General features: G+C 41.3%; 3 protein-coding genes across 3 annotated transcripts in view; 2 read left to right on the top strand and 1 right to left on the bottom strand.

The window, feature by feature from the left end:
* The first annotated feature begins 5,181 nt into the window (after positions 1–5,181).
* Positions 5,182–12,899, top strand: pak6b (p21 protein (Cdc42/Rac)-activated kinase 6b). Its single transcript, XM_077017946.1, has 8 exons — positions 5,182–5,609; positions 7,332–7,964; positions 8,566–9,042; positions 9,345–9,478; positions 10,024–10,150; positions 10,438–10,563; positions 11,075–11,209; positions 12,406–12,899. Exons 1-8 carry the CDS (start codon positions 5,346–5,348, stop codon positions 12,571–12,573), a joined length of 2,064 nt encoding a protein of 687 aa, XP_076874061.1. The 5' UTR covers positions 5,182–5,345; the 3' UTR covers positions 12,574–12,899.
* slc25a29 (solute carrier family 25 member 29) overlaps positions 11,774–19,956 on the bottom strand; it is a 15,467-nt gene continuing 7,284 nt past the window's right edge. Inside the window, exon 5 of the mRNA XM_077017949.1 lies at positions 11,774–11,827. Within this exon, the coding sequence (XP_076874064.1) occupies positions 11,810–11,827 (18 nt within the window). The 3' untranslated portion in view covers positions 11,774–11,809. The remainder of the gene's footprint in view (positions 11,828–19,956) is intronic.
* myh6 (myosin, heavy chain 6, cardiac muscle, alpha) lies at positions 13,791–19,955 on the top strand. Its single transcript, XM_077017945.1, has one exon. It carries the CDS (start codon positions 13,878–13,880, stop codon positions 19,686–19,688), a length of 5,811 nt encoding a protein of 1,936 aa, XP_076874060.1. The 5' UTR covers positions 13,791–13,877; the 3' UTR covers positions 19,689–19,955.

Here is a 19,956-nt window from a genome sequence, read left to right as displayed (position 1 = left end):
GCTACGACTCGTCACTTATAGGCATCTCGTCACTAAGCGTAACTCCTCAACTTTGAACACTATGGAACGTGCATGTTCCAGTGAATTCATAAGAATGCGTTTGTCCCAAATCATGATATTCATTGGACTGTTAAAGCATCAGCGCTATGGCTTTGTTAACTTTCGTGTGTGTACATGTCTGTACAGATCATCAGCTTAAATCGAGCACAGGATAGCTTGGGGTGTGTCAAACATGCCACTGTGGATTGAAACCATAATTTATTTTATTTATATATATATATATTATTGGGAAATGTTTGGTTGTATTAAAAGCTGTCTGCCAACCCCAAAATTGCATACAGATGAGTAAGAACCATCCACAAAGGTTGTGAAAGTTATTACCTTTGGTAGATTATACTAACCTATTTCTTTCCAATTGCACAATAAGGGAATGTCTTGGAATGGTGAAATAACTTTTCAGTTCTGGCAGTAACCTGTTTACCTTAGGGCTTTAGAAAATAGATATTTCCATTTGACCTTCCCTGAATGCATTTATAATGCTAGATATAAAACCCTACTGGTTATAAAATGAAATCTAATTCAATCTTCACCTCAGAAACATGCAGAAGCTTTTTACTTTTAAATTGCCATGTTCCATTTGAGATTGTTCTGCTTTTAAGAGGGATACATTGGTTCAGCAATCTTCATGGTCCTGGTTTGTATGTAGCCCCCATGAGAAGTCTGCTGTAATGATGAATCAGCCCAGACAGAGACTGTTTTAAAAACCTTTGCACCTCCTCCAGGGAAGAACGCACCCAACTCATCAGAACATGTGGTGGCCTGTGCCGTGTATGTTGACAGAAACAACCACCACTGTTCTGTGTGTGTGTGTGTGTGTGCAACGGACGGACGATCTTAGGTATTGTGTGAGTAAGTGTTTGTCTTGCTGAGTCTTGAAGCAGATATCCCGCTCTGGAGAGAAAGGTAAGCGTTTTCCCGCACTACCTCTCCTCTGGATGAATTAGGAAGGGAGCTCGGAGCGGGAAGGGACTCCTGAGAACCTCCGTGACAAAGGTGGGGTGGAGGAGGGTAGCTTCGTGTAGGCCATGTGGAGCTGAGCAGGAGATGGAGAAAGGTTAGTCCGTCTTTTCTCTGTTCAGGTTTTCATAAATCCTGCTTTCTAAAATAGAAGAGCTTTGTTTTCCAGTCATTTTTACTTTGTTTTTTTAAATACAGTAATGTGGCGCACTTTAAACACTTTCGATCCTGCCTCAGAAAAGGTTAGTGACATGGTTAACTTTGATACAATATTTAAAGCATTTTTGCTACTTCATGTGGTAGAATAAGGACTTGTTTTTTGTTTGTGTTATTAAGTAGTGCTCCGTCTCAATTCTGGGGAATACCTGAACTATGGAATGTTCAGGTTAGGCTTTGGCTGACATAATGTAACCATTGCTACTAATAATGGGCAGATGAGGAGAGGATGTGATTAGGTGAAAAATATGCAGTAATCCTGCTGACTGTCAAAGCAAACGGTCTATCACTACAACTTCTATTACACTGTCAGCAAGTGATTTGAATTTCGGAAGTCTCTTTAAAGTGCTGACCTGCAGACATCCCCAGTTTCACCCAGTTTGCTTGAGTTTTCTTCAGCAAAAAAAAAAAAAAAATCAGAAATGACCTCAGGTTAGAATCCATTCTTGTGTGTCCTATGGGAAAGGACACTCAAGTTACCAATAGTTACAGAAAACAAAGCTGGTGATATGGATGGCCCAGATAATGTGAAACGGAACCTGTTTGGCTACTGCAATGTAGTGTCTTCATCAGGAAGAGAATGAACCTAGACGGTTTGTCATTACTGAGCGAGAGCTCGTGTTCTGAGGAAGACAATATCCTCTAAGTGTGGTTCATTTGTTCATTCGTTTTGAAGTTGATTGTAGAGGAACTCTCCCATTCACCCTGTTGTTTATTAAAAAACAAAAACAAATAAAACAAATATGGTATTACAAATAACATGGCAATACAAACATACAAATAATCAATATACCAAAAATGTGTCATGGATGTACCTTAACTTCACCCTTACGCATAGTCACAGTGCATTGGTCATGAAATGGCTTCTAGCTGCTTTACACAAACCCAATAGAAAGTATTAACAGAAACATCATGTGCAGATTGTCTATGTAGTTTTGTTAAGTTATTTAGCACCCTGTGGTACAAATAAAAAATGGTAGGAGTCAAATTAAGGACCAAATATTAACAGTTTCAAAGCTGTAGGAAGTGGGTGCCCCCAGGAACAGTTTTTACTGCACTCTTAAAGTATCCAGGTCTGTAGATATCTTCTAATGTGTTGTGAATGCCCTGCAGTTCGCTTGCAGTTGTCAGTGATGAATGTTCCCCCCAACCCCTCCCCCACCCCCAGTGCATTTAGAGAACCATGAGAAGAATGAATCAAACTAATTATGTAAAGCATATCATTCTGATAGGCAGGTGATGCACGCAAGCTTAGCATTAAGGCAACATGCATCAAGTCACAGCATGCGCCGTATCTTAGTTTACTGATTGTTATCGTGTACTGTACTGATTGGCCTATGGCATGTGTCATGGCGTACCGATTTAGTGAACCCCGAGGAAAGCGCAATATCGTGACTATTCAAAAGGTTTCTGGACTTCTTTTAACACGCAACATGTTCGTGTAGAGAGAGAGAGGAACATCCTGCCAGATCAGATCCAACATCTTGGGCATGAGTTCCTCCACCGCACCCACTGATCAAACAGTGGAAAAGTGTGTCAGACACAGAGTATGGTTTGCAGGAAGGTTACCCTCCCTTACTCCTGTGTCTCCTCTACTGTCGTCATCAGCTTAAACTGAGAAGGACACAATCACGATGGGAATGATGATGGCAATCGTGTGAGAGAAATCTACTATACAGCATCAACAGAAGCATATAGGTAAGTCACCTGGACCATCCTACACCACCATTACCTGCTGCTGTCCATAAATGACAGTCATTTGATTTACCACAATCACACTCAATAATACCAGCGATGTCATTGCATTTACTGATGTTGGAGGTTCTGTGATGTCAATAGTGGGGTCTTTTTCTCGTTACTCCCAATTCCTTCTTATTGAAACTGCTCAGTCCAGCAGAGGTGACCGTAACAGTGGAGGTTTAGAGATCAGATGCATACACACGTAGGGGAAGTTAGAACCAGCACTGTGTACTCATCAGCAATTTGCCAAACGAACCCACTGAAAAGGACATGTAGGATTAATTAACACGGCATAGGCCTTTGCTTCCAGACTCCATCTGTACATGTGGTGATAAAATATGCTATCATGTTTTCCACCTTTAAATGAATGTAGGTCAGTGTGAACTGATCGGTTATTGTAGATCTAAACAGAATAAGGTTGGCAGTGTGTTATTGAGGTTATGCAATACATGACCCATAATGTTTGATCAGATGGCAAATGTCATTTTGGAGTGGTACAACTGCATATTGTTCAACTGCAGTAAGCTGGTGTAGCCTTCTGCTTCCCTATAGGTTTGTGCAAGAGAGTCTGTAAGTGTGTTATAAATATAAACTAATGTATGTATCTACTAAACAAAGAAACTAATACATATTTTTTGTAAACTTTTTTATTATTATTTCTTATCTTAATAGCAGCGATATTGCATACGCCTGTGGTTCTGTTTAATGTTCACTTGTGAGTAAATATTGATTGGCCTGCTTAAACAAGGATATGGCCTGGGGATATTTTTCAGGAATCAACAGAGTGCAATGGCATTTTATTATATCCATCTATGAAAGTCCTGGGTTACTGAAACATGGTCATTGTTTTCTTTAAAAATATATAAATTGTTATGAAATAAATCTTAATTTGTTAAGCGGACCTTCCAAATAAGGGAAACAGGAAAATCTATATGTATCAACATAAAACTTGAAAATCTGCAAAGTGCAAAAGTATATGAACTCTTAGTAGCCTGCTTTTGTAGCCATTACTTCAACCAAACATCTTCTGTAACCACAAACAAGTGTATCACATCTGCTTTTGGGATTTTTGCCCACTGCTCCTTGTAGAACTCCACCAGTTGATAGAGGGTGGAGGGGCATCTGGCATGTGCCACCCGCTTCAGATCTCGCCACAGCATTTCTATGGGATTGAGGCTTTGACTGTGACAATCCAGAGTGCAGATCTTTCTCTCAAGTCATTCGTTGGTAGTTTTGCTGGAATGCTTTGGGTCGTTGTCTTGTTGCATAATCCATTTCTGTCCCAGCTTCTACTCCCTGATGACAGGAGATTATGGTGAAGAATTTGAATTTGATTGAATTTTGGACTCATCTGTCCAGCGAATGCACTTCCAGGAAGCCTCTGGAATTGTAGACGCATGTACATTTATACCAGATGCTGCCAGTGAAGCCGGAGGTGATGTGCGGGTTTGGCCTTTACATCTATTATTATGCTGGTGTTTCCTGGTGCAAGTTTTGAAGGCCATCTACTTCTGGGCAGAGTTGAAGAGCTGCTGAGTGCCCTTCATTTGTAAATGATTTGTCATATAGTGGAATGTTTTGGAGATGGTCTTCTAGCGTTCACCAGACTGATGGGCTGTCACCACCTTCTTCCTGAAGTCCTCGAATGTCTCCTCGCTGTTACTCTGTGTACTTTACACCTTGGCACGACAGTGGTTTGGTTGGTTTCCTCTCCCTTTTAATCAGTGTGGCTCAAATATTTTCTCAAGGATGTCTCAATTGATTGGTCTGCTTAATTGATTGAGCTCTCACATGTTGCACCTGAGTCTTTTACCTTATTGACTTGCCAATGCAGCTGTGGTTCATTTACTTTTGCACATGCTCTAATTCCATGTTTCATGTAGTCTTCTGGTAACTCACACATTCCATGTCAAAACAAGTAAATGGAATTGATGAACATAAACCCGACATTTCATATACAAAAATATGAAAATTGGTGAAGATAAAATAAGAATCATGGTCACTACTCAATGAGCTCACAAAACACTTTTAAGCAGAAACTTTCAAGCTTTACTGAGCTGATAGACAGTGATCATTTCAGTGATAAGACAGGAGCTGAAGCAAATCTGAAGCAGTTTTGTTTCCTTGCATGAAAGGGGTGTGTCTTCTGCTTGGTGTGCAGTAGCATTCTCCCCACCCCATCATTAATCTCCACTCGAGAGAATCACAAATCACTAATCTCCACTCGAGAGGAGAGTCTGTCACTTTAAGGCTCACCTGGGTGATTTGTTAACTGTTTACCTGATTATCCCCTTCTGTTTTGGAAAGGAAACTCGTGTGATCGGTGCTGTGGTTGTGACGACTCTCGACTCAAGCGGTTAAGCTGGAGTGGAATGAAGACATCACATCATAACACGCTCTACTTCTGTTTCCCCCAGATCTTCAGGATGTTCCAGAGGAAGAAGAAGAAGAAGAGAAAGATGGAGATCTCTGCTCCCAGAAACTTTGAGCACCGGGTGCACACATCTTTTGACCACACACGGGGCTGTTTTGTGGGATTACCACCCCAATGGCAGAGTATAATAGAGACCCTGAGGAGACCCAAGCCTGTGGTGGACCCATCCAGCTTTACACCTGTGAAGCCCAAGACAGAAAAGGTACAGACACCATGTTCACTTTGTCGTAAAAAACATCGGGCTGAGTGTTCGTATGTGCATTTGTTGTATGTATATGTGCATATACATTTCGTATGTGCTCAGGTGTTTGGATTTTTAGCTGTTTGCATTTAAAGGTCAGCATTTGGCTTACATAGGATGTGTATGACAACATGATTGATATGGGTCTGACACCATCCAATGGTCAAATGTTTGATGAATGCCATTTATCACACACTTCTATTCTCAGTCACGAGTTTGAGTCACTGAGTCACATGAGCAATACTGTTTGTTCACATTCAAAGATATTAGACGCTGTATCAACCTCTCAGGATTTGAGATGTTGGTTTCATGCTAGATATTAATATTCTAGCTGACTCGGTAGTATTCTGTTTTAAAAATATATATATTTTTGATTGATGGTTCTGTTTTCAAAAATCCGACAGCATAGCTGTGGTGGGTTGATGATTCGGACACATGGAATGAGAATGCATAGTGCAGGCAGAGCAAAAACTGGTGAACCTGAAATGCAAGTTTTCTTCATGTCTCCATGCTTTAAGGAAATCTGGTCTGAGCAGTGACTGAATATGCAGAGCTGTTACTTCAGTGTGAAATTAGATAGCATTGTTTTGACACATCACGTTGATCCTCTCATACTTCCTGAACAAGCTCTTGCCTCCAGGTGTAAGACATGGAAGTCACAAGGTTTTGCAAAGATTCCAGAATGTAATTTGATAGCTTTTATTGCAACCACTGCAGTTTAATTATACACTGAATTAAGTAAATGCAAAAACTCACTTCAGAGCATCTGATGCAAAGTAAGCAGAATTGTTTCAAAGTATAGTGACGTAGCTGTTACGGTGGAGGAGGCATGCACGACGAGGCACGTAGCAGTGACACATAAACGTTTAATACACAAAACGGTGGAGTCCAGCGCGGATAGTGCACAGCACTCTTTACATTGAGCACAAAAAGGCACGAGCTATAGACAAAGACGAGCACAGGACATTGCACGAACGCGCGTTAAATAGACGAACTACACAATCCCCAGTGATCACGAGACGAGCCACAGGTGAGACCGATGAACATGCTCACAAACGACCCACACCCATGGAAATACAAATATGGACATAACCAGACGCAGACGACATAAATACACCCCCAAAAGGAGGGGTCCGGAGCTGTTCCGTGACAGTAACAGATTTAGAGAGGGGTTTTTTTTGTCCAGGGTAACATCACAACGATTCAGACCACTGTATAACTATTTTAGGAGAATCTGCTTTTTTAACCTAAAGACTGTATTATGTATGACTTAGTTAACGCATAATTAAATATAGCTAAACACATGCACAATATTGAGGAATGTTGAGCTTTCTGGCTTATGGAAAAACAAAAGACACAACATACATAAAACAACATAAGGTAGCATAATGCATGCCTAAATAAGTGATAAGTGACAGTGTGTATGAATATAAGTAGTTCCTCTTTATTGTGATTATTTACATGAACCCAATTGTGTCTCTTATTACCAATATTTTCCCTCAACAGAGGGTTCTTCTCTGTTATCCCCAATGGAGTTTTTATCCCAGATCTCTGACATCTCTAACATCTACCTCTACCACACATCTCTGTCCTCTCCACTGACTGATATTTCTTCATTTGTATATTGTAAACAGGGTTATATGGGGTTTTTTATTATTCATTCTGTTTCACTCTTTCACACAGTCTATTGTACGGGGCAGTTTTATTGGCCACGGAGACTACATTGCTGCAGCGATCGCCGAGATGAGCCGACTCTCGGTCACCAGCTCCAACTCGCTCAGGCGTACCAGCCCGACACTGCGGAAACGAGCCCAGTCCCTGGGCCGCCTGGGCGAGGTCACTGAGGGCGACACGTACCAGTACCAGGAGCTGAACCAGAACAATCAGAGACAGGGTCAGCCTGCCCTCGGCTGGCAAGAGAGGGTGCGGCAGATCCACAGTGAGAGTGGAAGCCCTCTGCCTGGTACCAAAAACGGCACCACCGTCCACCCTAATGGGGTGCCGGCAGGATCGGAGTCCATTATCGAAATCAGCATAGCCCCCGGGCAACAGCCTCCCCTCATGCCGAAGGACATTTTGAACCTGCCCGCAGCAGGCCAAGAAGAGAAGAATGCACACAGAGAGGCATTAACACATCATAAGGCCGGCTTGGATCAGAGGGACAGTAAGTCCAACCAAAGGCCTGTGTCCTGCCTCTACAATACTCCCATAGTAGGCCAAGGGTCAAGGCTCAATGCAAGGGAGACACCAATTCCAGAATATCCCATGGTATCTGTGGACACTCCTGGGAGGCCTTGCTCCACTTATGACTTAAAGGTGAAATCACTCATTCATTTACTAAATAATTTCACTACATTAATAAAGGTGTAAAGGAAGCATTGAAGTAAGTAATGATTGGAAAGGAAATGTCTTAAATTATTCTTTATTTCTTTATAGTAACCTAACCAATACAGGATATAACAGGATGCTTCATTAAGTATTTAATACTATATTTGGAAATATGTACATATCAATAGTCAATCTTTATTCAAACAATATGTATAGATAAGGGTAATGTATCACCTTTGCATCACCTTTCCAAAAAAAAAAACAAAAAATAGTTTGACTGTTAAAAATTATAAGATGCTAAGAATTACAAGATGCTAATTCCTACTGACTAAATGGATGAGGTTTAAATACAGCCTCCTCCAAAGTCCTCTTTAATGATGTTCTTTTTCAGCTGACTCTCATTTTTAGGCATTTTAAGTTGTAATAAATGTGGGGGTGTCTTAACTTTTTTCTTACAAGATGATCAAATGTCCATATTTTTAAATATGTTAAAAAGACAAATGTTTTAATGGGATGCTTTAACAATTTCACACGATTGTATATTTTGGGCAGAGATGAGACATGTCACTTGTTTCTTTCGCTGTTATAGGCAAACACATCAGGTATGCCGGCCATGTCAAAACCCAATGGCACCAGCAGTCCAAAACCAGGGCATGACCCTCACTCCCACCCACAGCTACGCAGCTTCTCCAGCTACACGATAGGTGAATCACCTAGTAAGGCTTCAGTACCACCAGTACAAGACAGCCCCTCGCTGCCCCGCCCCTCCCCCACGGGCTCTCCTGGACCTAGCCTGCCCGGACCCACCTCTCCTTGTCTGGGATCTATGCCTCCAGCTGCCTTCGTCTTTGAGCAACCCAAGGTCACCCATGCACAGTTCAAGGCTGCCTTACAAATGGTGGTGGACAAAGGGGACCCACGCACTTATCTGGAGAACTTCGTGAAGATCGGAGAAGGGTCCACGGGTGTTGTCTGTACTGCAGTGGAGAGGCACAGTGGGAAACGGGTTGCGGTGAAGATGATGGATCTGAGGAAACAACAGAGGAGAGAGCTGCTCTTTAATGAAGTACGGCAGTCTGCGTCTTACATTCTAGTTAGCACATGCTGTAACCATCAGTAGTCAAAGAGTACTAGAAATGCTGTTTAATAATAATAATAACAATAACAATAATAATAATTTCCACTTATGTAGTGCCTTTCAGAACACCCAAAAATCTGTAAGCATTAATGGTCCTCTAAATACTGCAGTTTACCTGTCCTCAGTACATTCAATACTTGCCTTAAGCTCTCATTCTAAGCCTCTGTGTGGATAATTATCTGTGAATATTAAGCAACAGTCCATTAATTCCAGTTTCTCACACTGAGCAGGTGGTCATTATGCGAGACTACAGGCACAAGAATGTGGTGGAGATGTACAAGAGTGCTCTGGTGGGGGAGGAACTGTGGGTCATTATGGAGTACTTACAAGGTGGAGCACTTACCAACATAGTATCTGAAACACGGTGAGAGACCAAAAGAAGATATGATGTTCTAAGACCAATCATTTAGTCTCTGTAATGTCTGTATGAAAGCAGGTTTGGAGAGGTGAGCATGGTCTCAGTTTAGACAGTTTAAGGTCAAACTCTTTATGTATTGGTCAGTCTTGACTTCAGGCTTAAGTTGTCTGAACTGAGGACTCCCGCTTTGTGAAATACTCCCATGCACTGACCTTTGCAGGGGTTTAATCAGTCAAGCACAGTCTCCCAAAGAAGGGAATGTTATTTTATTATTTTAATCTCTTTTTGGGGACTTCTTTAACTGTTTCCCTGATTATAATAAAACATGATTTGTTTTTTGGAGGACATTTTGCTAGTCCCTACAAGATTTATTTATTAATTTTTTTTTTTTTTTTTTTTTTAAATACAGTAGCTAAACTATTAATTTGGGTAAAGGTTAGGATAGGGCCATGCTTAGGAATACAAAATATACTAGTCAATAGAAATATTTTACAAGGAGAGTAATGTGTGTGTGTGTGTGTGTGTGTGTGTTTGCATGCCTACACATGCAGCCTGTCTGAGGAGCAGATAGCTACAGTGTGTGAAGCTGTGCTACAAGCTCTGGCCTATCTTCATGCAGAGGGTGTCATCCACAGAGATATCAAGAGTGACTCTATATTGCTAACACTTGATGGGAGAGTAAGTGGAATTTATATTCATTTTTATCCTAACATGTTCAGCACGGGATTTTAGAATGACTGCTCATTATGCCATTGTACTATTTTATTTATTCCAAAGTATTCAAACAGTAAAATAAATGATACATTTCCCAAGGTAATTCAACTTTGTATGGTGAGTGGTATCCTAGGTAATAGGAAATTAAGTATTCTGTCATATTGTGTTGTGTATGAAAGCTGACCAAAACAACTTTTGTGCAAAATACAGTTGGCAACCTAAAATCTGGTTCCAATCTCATTTTTTTCTAGATCAAGCTGTCAGACTTTGGATTCTGTGCTCAGATCAGCAAGGATATCCCAAAGAGGAGGTCTTTAGTCGGAACACCATATTGGATGGCTCCAGAGGTTATCTCCAAAATCCCATATGGCACAGAGGTATTCGGAAACAGTAAATCACCACCACCACCACAAACAATAACAACAACTGTAATAATGATAATTCTTGTGTGGTGCACTATTAGCCTTATGGCCAGATGAGTATTGCAGCTGGCATTTTAATGGTTTATCTCAGGCAAGTTCCTGCACGTGTTGCGTAATGACACCTGGACCCAAAACACTTCCAGTGAAGAGGGCCAATATGCTGTATGCAGCATGCGTAAAAACAGGAAGGCCAGAAGCATGAGAGAAGATATGGAAAATATGTTCATCATGTCATGTTATCTAAAACATTAGTGCTGGAGGACACGGCGAGGCCTGGGCACTATGTTTTGACACCTACAGATAATACTTATCTTTTATCTTCATGGTTATTTTCTGCCCTTGGTGAGATGTTCTGGGTGGGGGATGTGTTATTAATACTCCCAGTTCTTAAGGATGTGATTCTTGGCCACAGAAAGAAGTATTTCCAATCCCTACAGGAAAGTTATTAATGTAGTCATATCTGCAGGTGGATGTGTGGTCTCTGGGCATTATGGTGGTGGAAATGGTGGAGGGAGAGCCTCCATATTTCAGTGACACACCAGTGGCTGCTATGAAGAGACTGAGAGATGAACCAGCGCCCTCTGTCAGAAACACACACAAGGCAAGAATTGTAGAACCTGCAAGAATCAAATCTGCATGATTATAGCTGGAAATGTTATTCTGATTTTGATAAAATAATAGGATTAACTCAAATAACTCTGCAGAATAGTCATGTTCCATACAGTTATTGATGTCTTGATGCAGAAAAAGCTTTAACAAGATATTTACATACACATTGTTCACTTTATTAGGGAATAATTTTAATATAAACACCTTGATTGTGTACTGTTAGAGAATACAGATATTTTTGCCATGCACAATAAGTGCTGTTATACCAGTCTTGTGAGTACTGGTGATTTTCATACCACAGGACCACTGGTGGCTGAAGCGTTTGAGTGACAGACCAATTTGTGCATGATTATATGCACACTGCACATCTTTAAAATACACATTAAAAATTTACCTAATAAAGTGGCAAATCTTTTGTGGAAACCTCTATCCCATAGCAAACCTCTGTTCTATACTACATTTAGAGACAGTATAAACAATATTTTAGATGAGGCTGCAAAACCAGTGCTCTGAATCATGGTTCGCAAGCTTCTTTGGAACAGAGAAACACACTCACCTCCCAATACTTCAGCTTTACTGTTGTAACAGCACTTCACAATTTTGTTGGTATCTGTAGCAAGAAAGAAAAAAAACTGACATTAGGTAAAAGCAGAGTTCTTACGTGCTTATTATTCTGTTATGAATATATCAGCGAGAAATACGATCCTGGAAATTATGTTAACAGCCTCAGCACACTAGATGACTTTTTCCAAACGTCATAAACAAATATTGTCACATAGGCAAGGCAAATTCATTTGTTTAGCACCTTTCATACACATTGGCAATTCAAAGTGCTTTACACAAGAAAAGAAAGAAGCTTTTTACGACCTGAGGTCTATCACTTTGGGAAGGTGTTGCCCACAAAATAGAATATATCAAAATTAAAAACAGGATTTTAAAGGAATAAAAATAGAAAATAAAATTAATTGAATAATGAAACTAATTGAATAATAGAAACTAAAATAAGGTAAAAGAATTAAGAATGAAAGAAACTAAGAATAAGTAAATAAAGATAAATAAAGCATTGGTTTAGTAAAGCATGCATGTAACACATTACACATTTCAGTCCACACTAACCAGGAACTGCTATTTCTGCACACTAATTGCTATTGAGCTCATGATTGCTGACATTTATTCTCTCCTGAGCAGATCTCGCCGGTGCTGAGGGACTTTTTGGACTCCATGTTGACCAGGAACCCCATGGAGAGAGGCACCGCCAGCGATCTGCTGGGTCACCCCTTCCTGCTGCAGTGCGGCTCGCCACGCTGCCTGGTGCCTCTGGTGGAACAGTACAGGAAACGCATGTCTCGCTGCTGACCAACATTAACTACACGTGCAGACAAGGCACTTACATTAATGAACCCTGCAGACTGGCTGGCCAACTGTGACATACAGAATCGTTTGGGAATGTGAACTGCTGTGCGTGTGCACATACAGAGTGACCTGTAATTTCATAGGCTATATTTTCTAAAAACACCAATTATGTATGTATGATTTGTGTTTGTGTGCGACTCACAGGGACCATAGAGTTTTGTTTTAAAGAAAGTTTACCAAATTTACAATTTTGTGAAACAAATGAAACGCTGCCATTGTAAAAAAAGAGGTTCTACATGTTTATTTCTAAAAATAAATTATATCCTATTAAAATAGCTTGTTTCAGTTCGCAAGTTGTCACAAATTCTTTTGAAAAACACATTAGACTATTTATTGCTTTGTTATAAATGTAAACTAGGGTTTCAGAGATCCTGAGCATCAAAAATTATCTACCTTAATGTACCATTTCATAAAATATCAGCAAGACAATCACATTTTGTGCAGATTTATTTTCACCCCAGAGGTACAAGATATACAAGAGATGCATGACAGGGGCATTAATGAGATGGTCTGACATTTGTAAGTACTATTTTAAGTGCTGTTAATCATGGTTGAGCTGGGTGAGTCTGTAGTATGAGTGTTACATGGAGTCTATTAGGGAAACATTTGATAAAGAAAGTGGTGTGCTGGTATGTCGAGATAAAAACCTAAATTACACGCCACATGTATTTTAAACTGGACTAGAATTGCTTGGCTCCATATAGGTTACTATAATCAACACTTTCAAATCTGCAATCAGATTTTTCTTAATGTACATGATACATGTTCTGCAGCTATTCATAAACCCTGATGTAAAAAAACAAAGTATTTATTACTAGTACAACTACACGTCTTCTGACTATACTGTAAATGTTAAAACACTAAACAAACAGCATGTGATTTGGTTATTAGAACATATATATATAGACTGTATGTAGTGCTAGCCTGACACTGAAGTGCTTGAAATACCAGTTTGAGATAGCTAGCAGAAAGAGTCCGTTGGAGAGGTGAGAGCTATCCTAAAAAGGATACAATCACCTAAAGGTCGTGTTACTGCCCCACACCACTTAAAGATTTTGATAAAACTTCTCTTGTTCTTTCTGATCTCCTTCATGTCCATGATGCACGCAGGCACATCCTTATTTGGAACGTGGATGTCCTTTATAAAAGAAGTGCACGGCCAGTCTTCTACAGCTCCTGCTGGACACGGCTTTGACTCCGAGCAGTTTGTCAGTTCTCACTGCACTTGAGGAAATCAAGAGATCACAATGGCAGATGCTCTCATGGCAGAGTTTGGAAAAGCAGCTCCTTTCCTAAGGAAGTCGGATAAAGAGCGACTCGAAGCTCAGACCAGAGCATTTGATATCAAGACTGAATGCTTTGTGGTGGACGATAAAGTGGAGTATATCAAAGGGCAAATTATGAGCAAGGATGGAGGAAAGGTGACGGTGAAAACGGAAGACGGAAGGACTGTTACCGTGAAGGAGGCAGATGTCCATCCTCAGAACCCACCTAAATTTGATAAAATTGAAGATATGGCCATGTTCACTTTTCTGCACGAGCCCGCAGTGCTGTTCAACCTCAAAGAGCGTTATGCAGCCTGGATGATCTACACCTACTCAGGCCTGTTTTGTGTAACGGTGAATCCATACAAATGGCTTCCTGTGTACGCCGAAGAGGTAGTTGCTGCTTACAGAGGTAAGAAAAGATCTGAGGCTCCTCCTCATATCTTCTCTATCTCTGATAATGCTTATCAGTACATGCTAACTGACAGAGAAAACCAGTCCATCCTCATCACTGGAGAATCTGGTGCGGGGAAGACTGTTAACACCAAGAGAGTGATCCAATATTTTGCAAGTATTGCAGCTGCTGGTGGTGGAAGTGCTAGCAAGAAGGACTCCAACAAGGGCACCCTGGAGGATCAAATCATCCAAGCTAACCCTGCACTGGAAGCATTTGGCAATGCAAAAACAGCAAGAAATGATAACTCCTCACGCTTTGGAAAGTTCATTCGCATTCATTTTGGAACAAGTGGCAAACTTTCTTCAGCTGATATTGAGACATACTTGCTAGAAAAGTCGCGAGTGACCTTTCAACTAAAAACAGAACGGAACTACCACATATTTTTCCAGATATTGTCCAATGCAAAGCCTGAACTGCTAGACATGCTTTTGATTACAAACAATCCCTACGACTACTCTTTCATCTCCCAAGGAGAGGTAACTGTTGCATCCATTAATGATAGTGAGGAATTGATTGCCACCGACAATGCATTTGATGTACTTGGCTTTACCCCAGATGAGAAAATGGGAGTGTACAAACTGACCGGTGCCATCATGCACTATGGTAACATGAAGTTCAAGCAGAAGCAGCGTGAGGAGCAGGCAGAACCTGATGGTTCAGAAGCTGCTGACAAATCAGCCTACCTAATGGGCCTGAACTCTGCTGATCTCCTAAAAGGACTCTGTCATCCAAGGGTCAAGGTAGGCAATGAATATGTCACAAAAGGTCAAGGCGTGGATCAGGTGTACTACTCGATCGGCGCACTGGCAAAGTCAGTGTATGAGAAGATGTTCAGTTGGATGGTAGCGAGAATAAACCAGTCCCTTGACACAAAGCAACATCGGCAATATTTTATTGGAGTTCTGGACATTGCTGGATTTGAGATCTTTGATTTCAATACATTTGAACAGCTCTGCATTAATTTCACTAATGAAAAACTGCAACAGTTTTTCAATCACCACATGTTTGTCTTGGAGCAAGAGGAGTACAAAAAAGAAGGAATAGACTGGGAGTTCATTGACTTTGGAATGGATTTGCAAGCCTGCATTGACTTGATTGAGAAGCCTCTTGGGATCATGTCTATTCTAGAGGAAGAGTGCATGTTTCCAAAGGCAAGTGACCAGACCTTCAAAGCAAAGCTTTATGATAATCATTTGGGCAAGTCAAGCATGTTTCAGAAGCCACGTGCTATCAAGGGCAAAGCAGAGGCACACTTTGCTTTGGTTCACTATGCCGGCACTGTTGATTACAATATTTCAGGCTGGCTTGTCAAGAATAAAGATCCACTGAATGAAACGGTAGTTGGGTTATATCAAAAATCCTCTCTCAAGCTTTTAAGTCACCTTTTCTCAAGTTATGCAGGAACAGAATCTGAAAAGTCAGGGGGGAAAGGAGCCAAAAAGAAGGGCTCGTCCTTTCAGACTGTGTCTGCCTTACACAGAGAAAATCTGAACAAACTCATGACCAATCTAAAAACCACCCATCCACACTTTGTTCGCTGTTTGATTCCAAATGAGAGTAAGACTCCTGGAGCCATGGACAACTGCCTTGTAATGCACCAGCTCCGCTGTAATGGGGTGCTAGAGGGTATCAGGATTTGCAGAAAAGGTTTTCCAAACAGAGTACTCTATGGGGATTTCAAACAGAGGTACAGAATTCTGAATGCGTCTGCTATCCCAGAAGGCCAGTTTATTGAAAACAAGAAGAGTGCTGAGAAACTACTGGGATCACTTGACATTGACCATACACAGTACAAGTTTGGCCACACCAAAGTCTTTTTCAAAGCAGGTCTGCTTGGCACACTGGAGGAGATGCGGGATGAGCAACTTTCCCGCATCATTACAAGGATACAAGCTAATGCTCGAGCTTTGCTTATGAGGGAAGTATATCAGAAGCTCGTTGAACGCAGAGATGCCCTGATGGTCATTCAGTGGAACCTTCGCTCCTTCCTAAGTGTTAAAAACTGGCCTTGGATGAAAATGTTCTTTAAGATAAAGCCTCTGCTAAAGAGTGCCGAAGCTGAAAAAGAGATGGCTAACATGAAGGATGAATACAATAAAATAAAAGAGGCCCTGGATAAATGTGAAGGTCGAAGGAAAGAGCTAGAGGAAAAAATGGTGACACTCCTTCAAGAAAAGAATGACTTACTTCTCCAGCTGCAGTCGGAGCAAGATACACTTACAGATGCAGAGGAACGATGTGAACAGTTGATCAAAAGCAAAATTCAACTGGAGGCTAAAGTGAAAGAGCTGACTGAACGGATTGAAGACGAGGAAGAAATAAATGCAGACCTCACAGCCAAAAAGCGCAAGTTAGAGGATGAATGCTCTGAACTTAAGAAGGATATAGATGACCTTGAGCTGACTCTTGCCAAGGTTGAGAAAGAGAAGCATGCCACTGAGAACAAAGTCAAAAACCTCACTGAGGAAATGGCCTCCCAGGATGAAATCATAATGAAGCTCACCAAAGAGAAAAAAGCTCTACAGGAATCACATCAGCAGATACTGGATGACCTTCAGAGTGAGGAGGACAAAACAAATACTTTGTCAAAAGCTAAAGTTAAGCTTGAGCAGCAGGTGGATGACCTTGAGGGCTCTTTAGAGCAAGAAAAAAAAGTTAGAATGGATCTGGAACGAGCAAAGAGGAAACTGGAGGGAGATCTGAAATTGACTCAAGAGAATGTAATGGATTTAGAAAACGATAAACAGCAACAAGAGGAGAAACTGAAAAAAAAAGACTTTGAAATATGTCAGCTGAATAGAAAGATTGAGGACGAGCAGATGAGTGTGGCGCAACTTCAGAAAAAATTAAAAGAAAACCAAGCTCGTATTGAAGAACTGGAGGAAGAGCTGGATGCTGAGCGTGCAGCCCGAGCGAAGGTGGAAAAACAGCGATCTGATCTCTCTCGAGAACTAGAGGACATCAGTGAACGCCTGGAGGAGGCAGGTGGGGCCACATCTGCTCAAGCGGAGCTTAACAAGAAACGAGAGAGCGAGTTTCAGAAGTTACGCAGGGATCTTGAGGAATCCACTCTCCAGCATGAGACCATGTCTGCAGCTCTTAAAAAAAAGCATGCTGATAGTGTGTCCGAGCTCGGGGAACAAATCGACAATCTGCAGAGAGTGAAGCAAAAGTTAGAGAAAGAGAAGACTGAGCTGAAGTTAGAGTTGGACGACCTATCCTCAAACATGGAGAGTATTGTGAAAGCAAAAGTTAATCTTGAAAAGATGTGCCGCTCGCTTGAGGATCAGATGAACGAGCATAGGTCCAAATCTGAGGAGGCTCAGAGGGCTCTCAATGATTTCTCAATCCAAAAAGCCAAGCTGCTCACTGAAAATGGGGAGCTTGGACGACAGCTGGAAGAGAAAGAATGTCTAATCTCACAACTAACAAGAGGAAAGAGCTCCTATACCCAACAACTAGAGGACCTAAGAAGGCAGCTTGAAGAGGAAGTGAAAGCAAAGAATGCCCTTGCTCATGCCGTGCAGTCGTCCCGACACGATTGTGACTTGCTGAGGGAGCAATTTGAAGAGGAGCAGGAGGCCAAAGCAGAACTTCAGAGGGCAATGTCCAAGGCAAATACTGAGGTCGCAACATGGAGGACCAAGTATGAAACCGATGGTATTCAGAGGACAGAGGAACTAGAGGAGGCCAAAAAGAAACTTGTCCAAAGGCTACAAGAGGCAGAGGAGGCAGTAGAAGCAGTTAATGCAAAGTGTTCTTCCCTTGAAAAAACTAAGCATCGTCTACAAAATGAGATTGAAGATCTTATGCTAGATCTTGAACGCTCAAATGCGGCATCTGCTGTTCTGGATAAGAAACAACGGGCTTTCGACAAAGTAATGGCAGAGTGGAAGCAAAAGTTTGAAGAGTCACAGTGTGAACTGGAGGCATCTCAAAAAGAAGCACGGAACCAAAGTACTGAGCTTTTCAAGCTGAAAAATGCTTATGAAGAATGTCTTGATCATCTAGAAACAATCAAAAGGGAGAACAAAAATCTGCAAGAAGAGATTTCAGACTTGACAGATCAGCTTGGTGAAGGAGGTAAGAGTGTTCATGAGCTGGAGAAACTAAGGAAACAACTGGAACAAGAGAAAGCAGAACTGCAGTCTGCACTGGAGGAGGCCGAGGCGTCTCTAGAGCACGAGGAAGGCAAGATCCTACGGGCTCAACTAGAGTTTAATCAGATGAAGGCTGATATTGAAAGAAAGCTGGCAGAAAAGGATGAGGAAATGGAACAGGCAAAGAGAAACTACCAACGAATGGTGGAAACCCTTCAAACCTCTCTTGAAGCAGAAACACGAAGCCGTAATGAAGCATTAAGAGTCAAGAAAAAAATGGAAGGGGACCTCAATGAGATGGAAATCCAGCTAAATCAAGCCAACAGACAAGCAGCCGATGCACAAAAACAATTAAAGATGGTTCAGTCATACTTGAAGGATTCTCAGCTTCAACTGGATGACTCTCTTCATTCTAATGAAGATCTGAAAGAGAACACTGCCCTGCTAGAACGCAGAAACAACCTCATTCAAGCAGAGCTGGAGGAGCTGAGGGCAGTGTTGGAACAAACCGAGAGAGGGCGCAAGCTGGCCGAGCAAGAACTTATAGACGTAACAGAGAGGATGCAGCTACTCCACTCCCAAAACACAAGTCTTATTAACCAAAAGAAAAAGCATGAAGCTGATTTGCTTCAGCTTCAGAGTGAGATGGAAGAGGTGGTACAAGAGAACCGCAACGCTGAGGAAAAGGCCAAAAAAGCCATAACTGATGCAGCTATGATGGCGGAGGAGTTAAAGAAAGAACAAGATACCAGTGCCCATCTTGAAAGAATGAAAAGGAACATGGAGCAGACCATTAAAGACTTGCAGCACCGTCTAGATGAGGCAGAACAAATTGCTATGAAAGGTGGGAAGAAACAACTCCAGAAACTGGAGGCACGCATTCGTGAACTTGAGAATGAATTGGAAGGTGAGCAAAAACGAGGCACAGAGTCCATAAAAGGAGTTCGCAAGTATGAGCGTCGCATTAAGGAACTCACATATCAAACAGAAGAAGATCGTAAAAATATGTCAAGACTGCAGGACCTAGTAGACAAGCTACAGCTAAAAGTGAAGTCCTACAAGCGTTCTGCTGAAGAAGCTGAGGAGCAAGCAAATTCAAATCTGGCCAAGTTACGAAAACTGCAGCACGAGCTGGAAGAAGCAGAGGAGCGCGCAGATATTGCCGAGTCTCAAGTGAACAAGCTCCGTGCAAAAACCAGGGATGGGGTTCCTGGTAAGAAATCACAAGATGAGTAAACACCACAACACTGAACTGCACTTCTGTTGGACAGTAATGTAGTTACTCTTTGTTTTTTCCACAATTTTGATGTTCAGACTTTAATTATGGAAAATAAGTACAGTAAGGCTTCATTATTATTATCAGCTATTATTACATGTTACAACTCTTTATAATGGATCATAATATTCAATTATTAAGATTTTAATTTAATGTGATTATTTTTCATGATTCAAAGTGCTACAGATGTTTGTTGTTTCTGTGGAAATAAACACACCATTGCAGCAC

Source organism: Brachyhypopomus gauderio, chromosome 9 (assembly GCF_052324685.1).
Source record: "Brachyhypopomus gauderio isolate BG-103 chromosome 9, BGAUD_0.2, whole genome shotgun sequence".
NCBI classification, from domain to species: Eukaryota; Metazoa; Chordata; class Actinopteri; order Gymnotiformes; family Hypopomidae; genus Brachyhypopomus; species Brachyhypopomus gauderio.
Note: the sequence above shows the minus strand (reverse complement) of the source record. Positions and strands in the feature narration are given on the sequence as shown.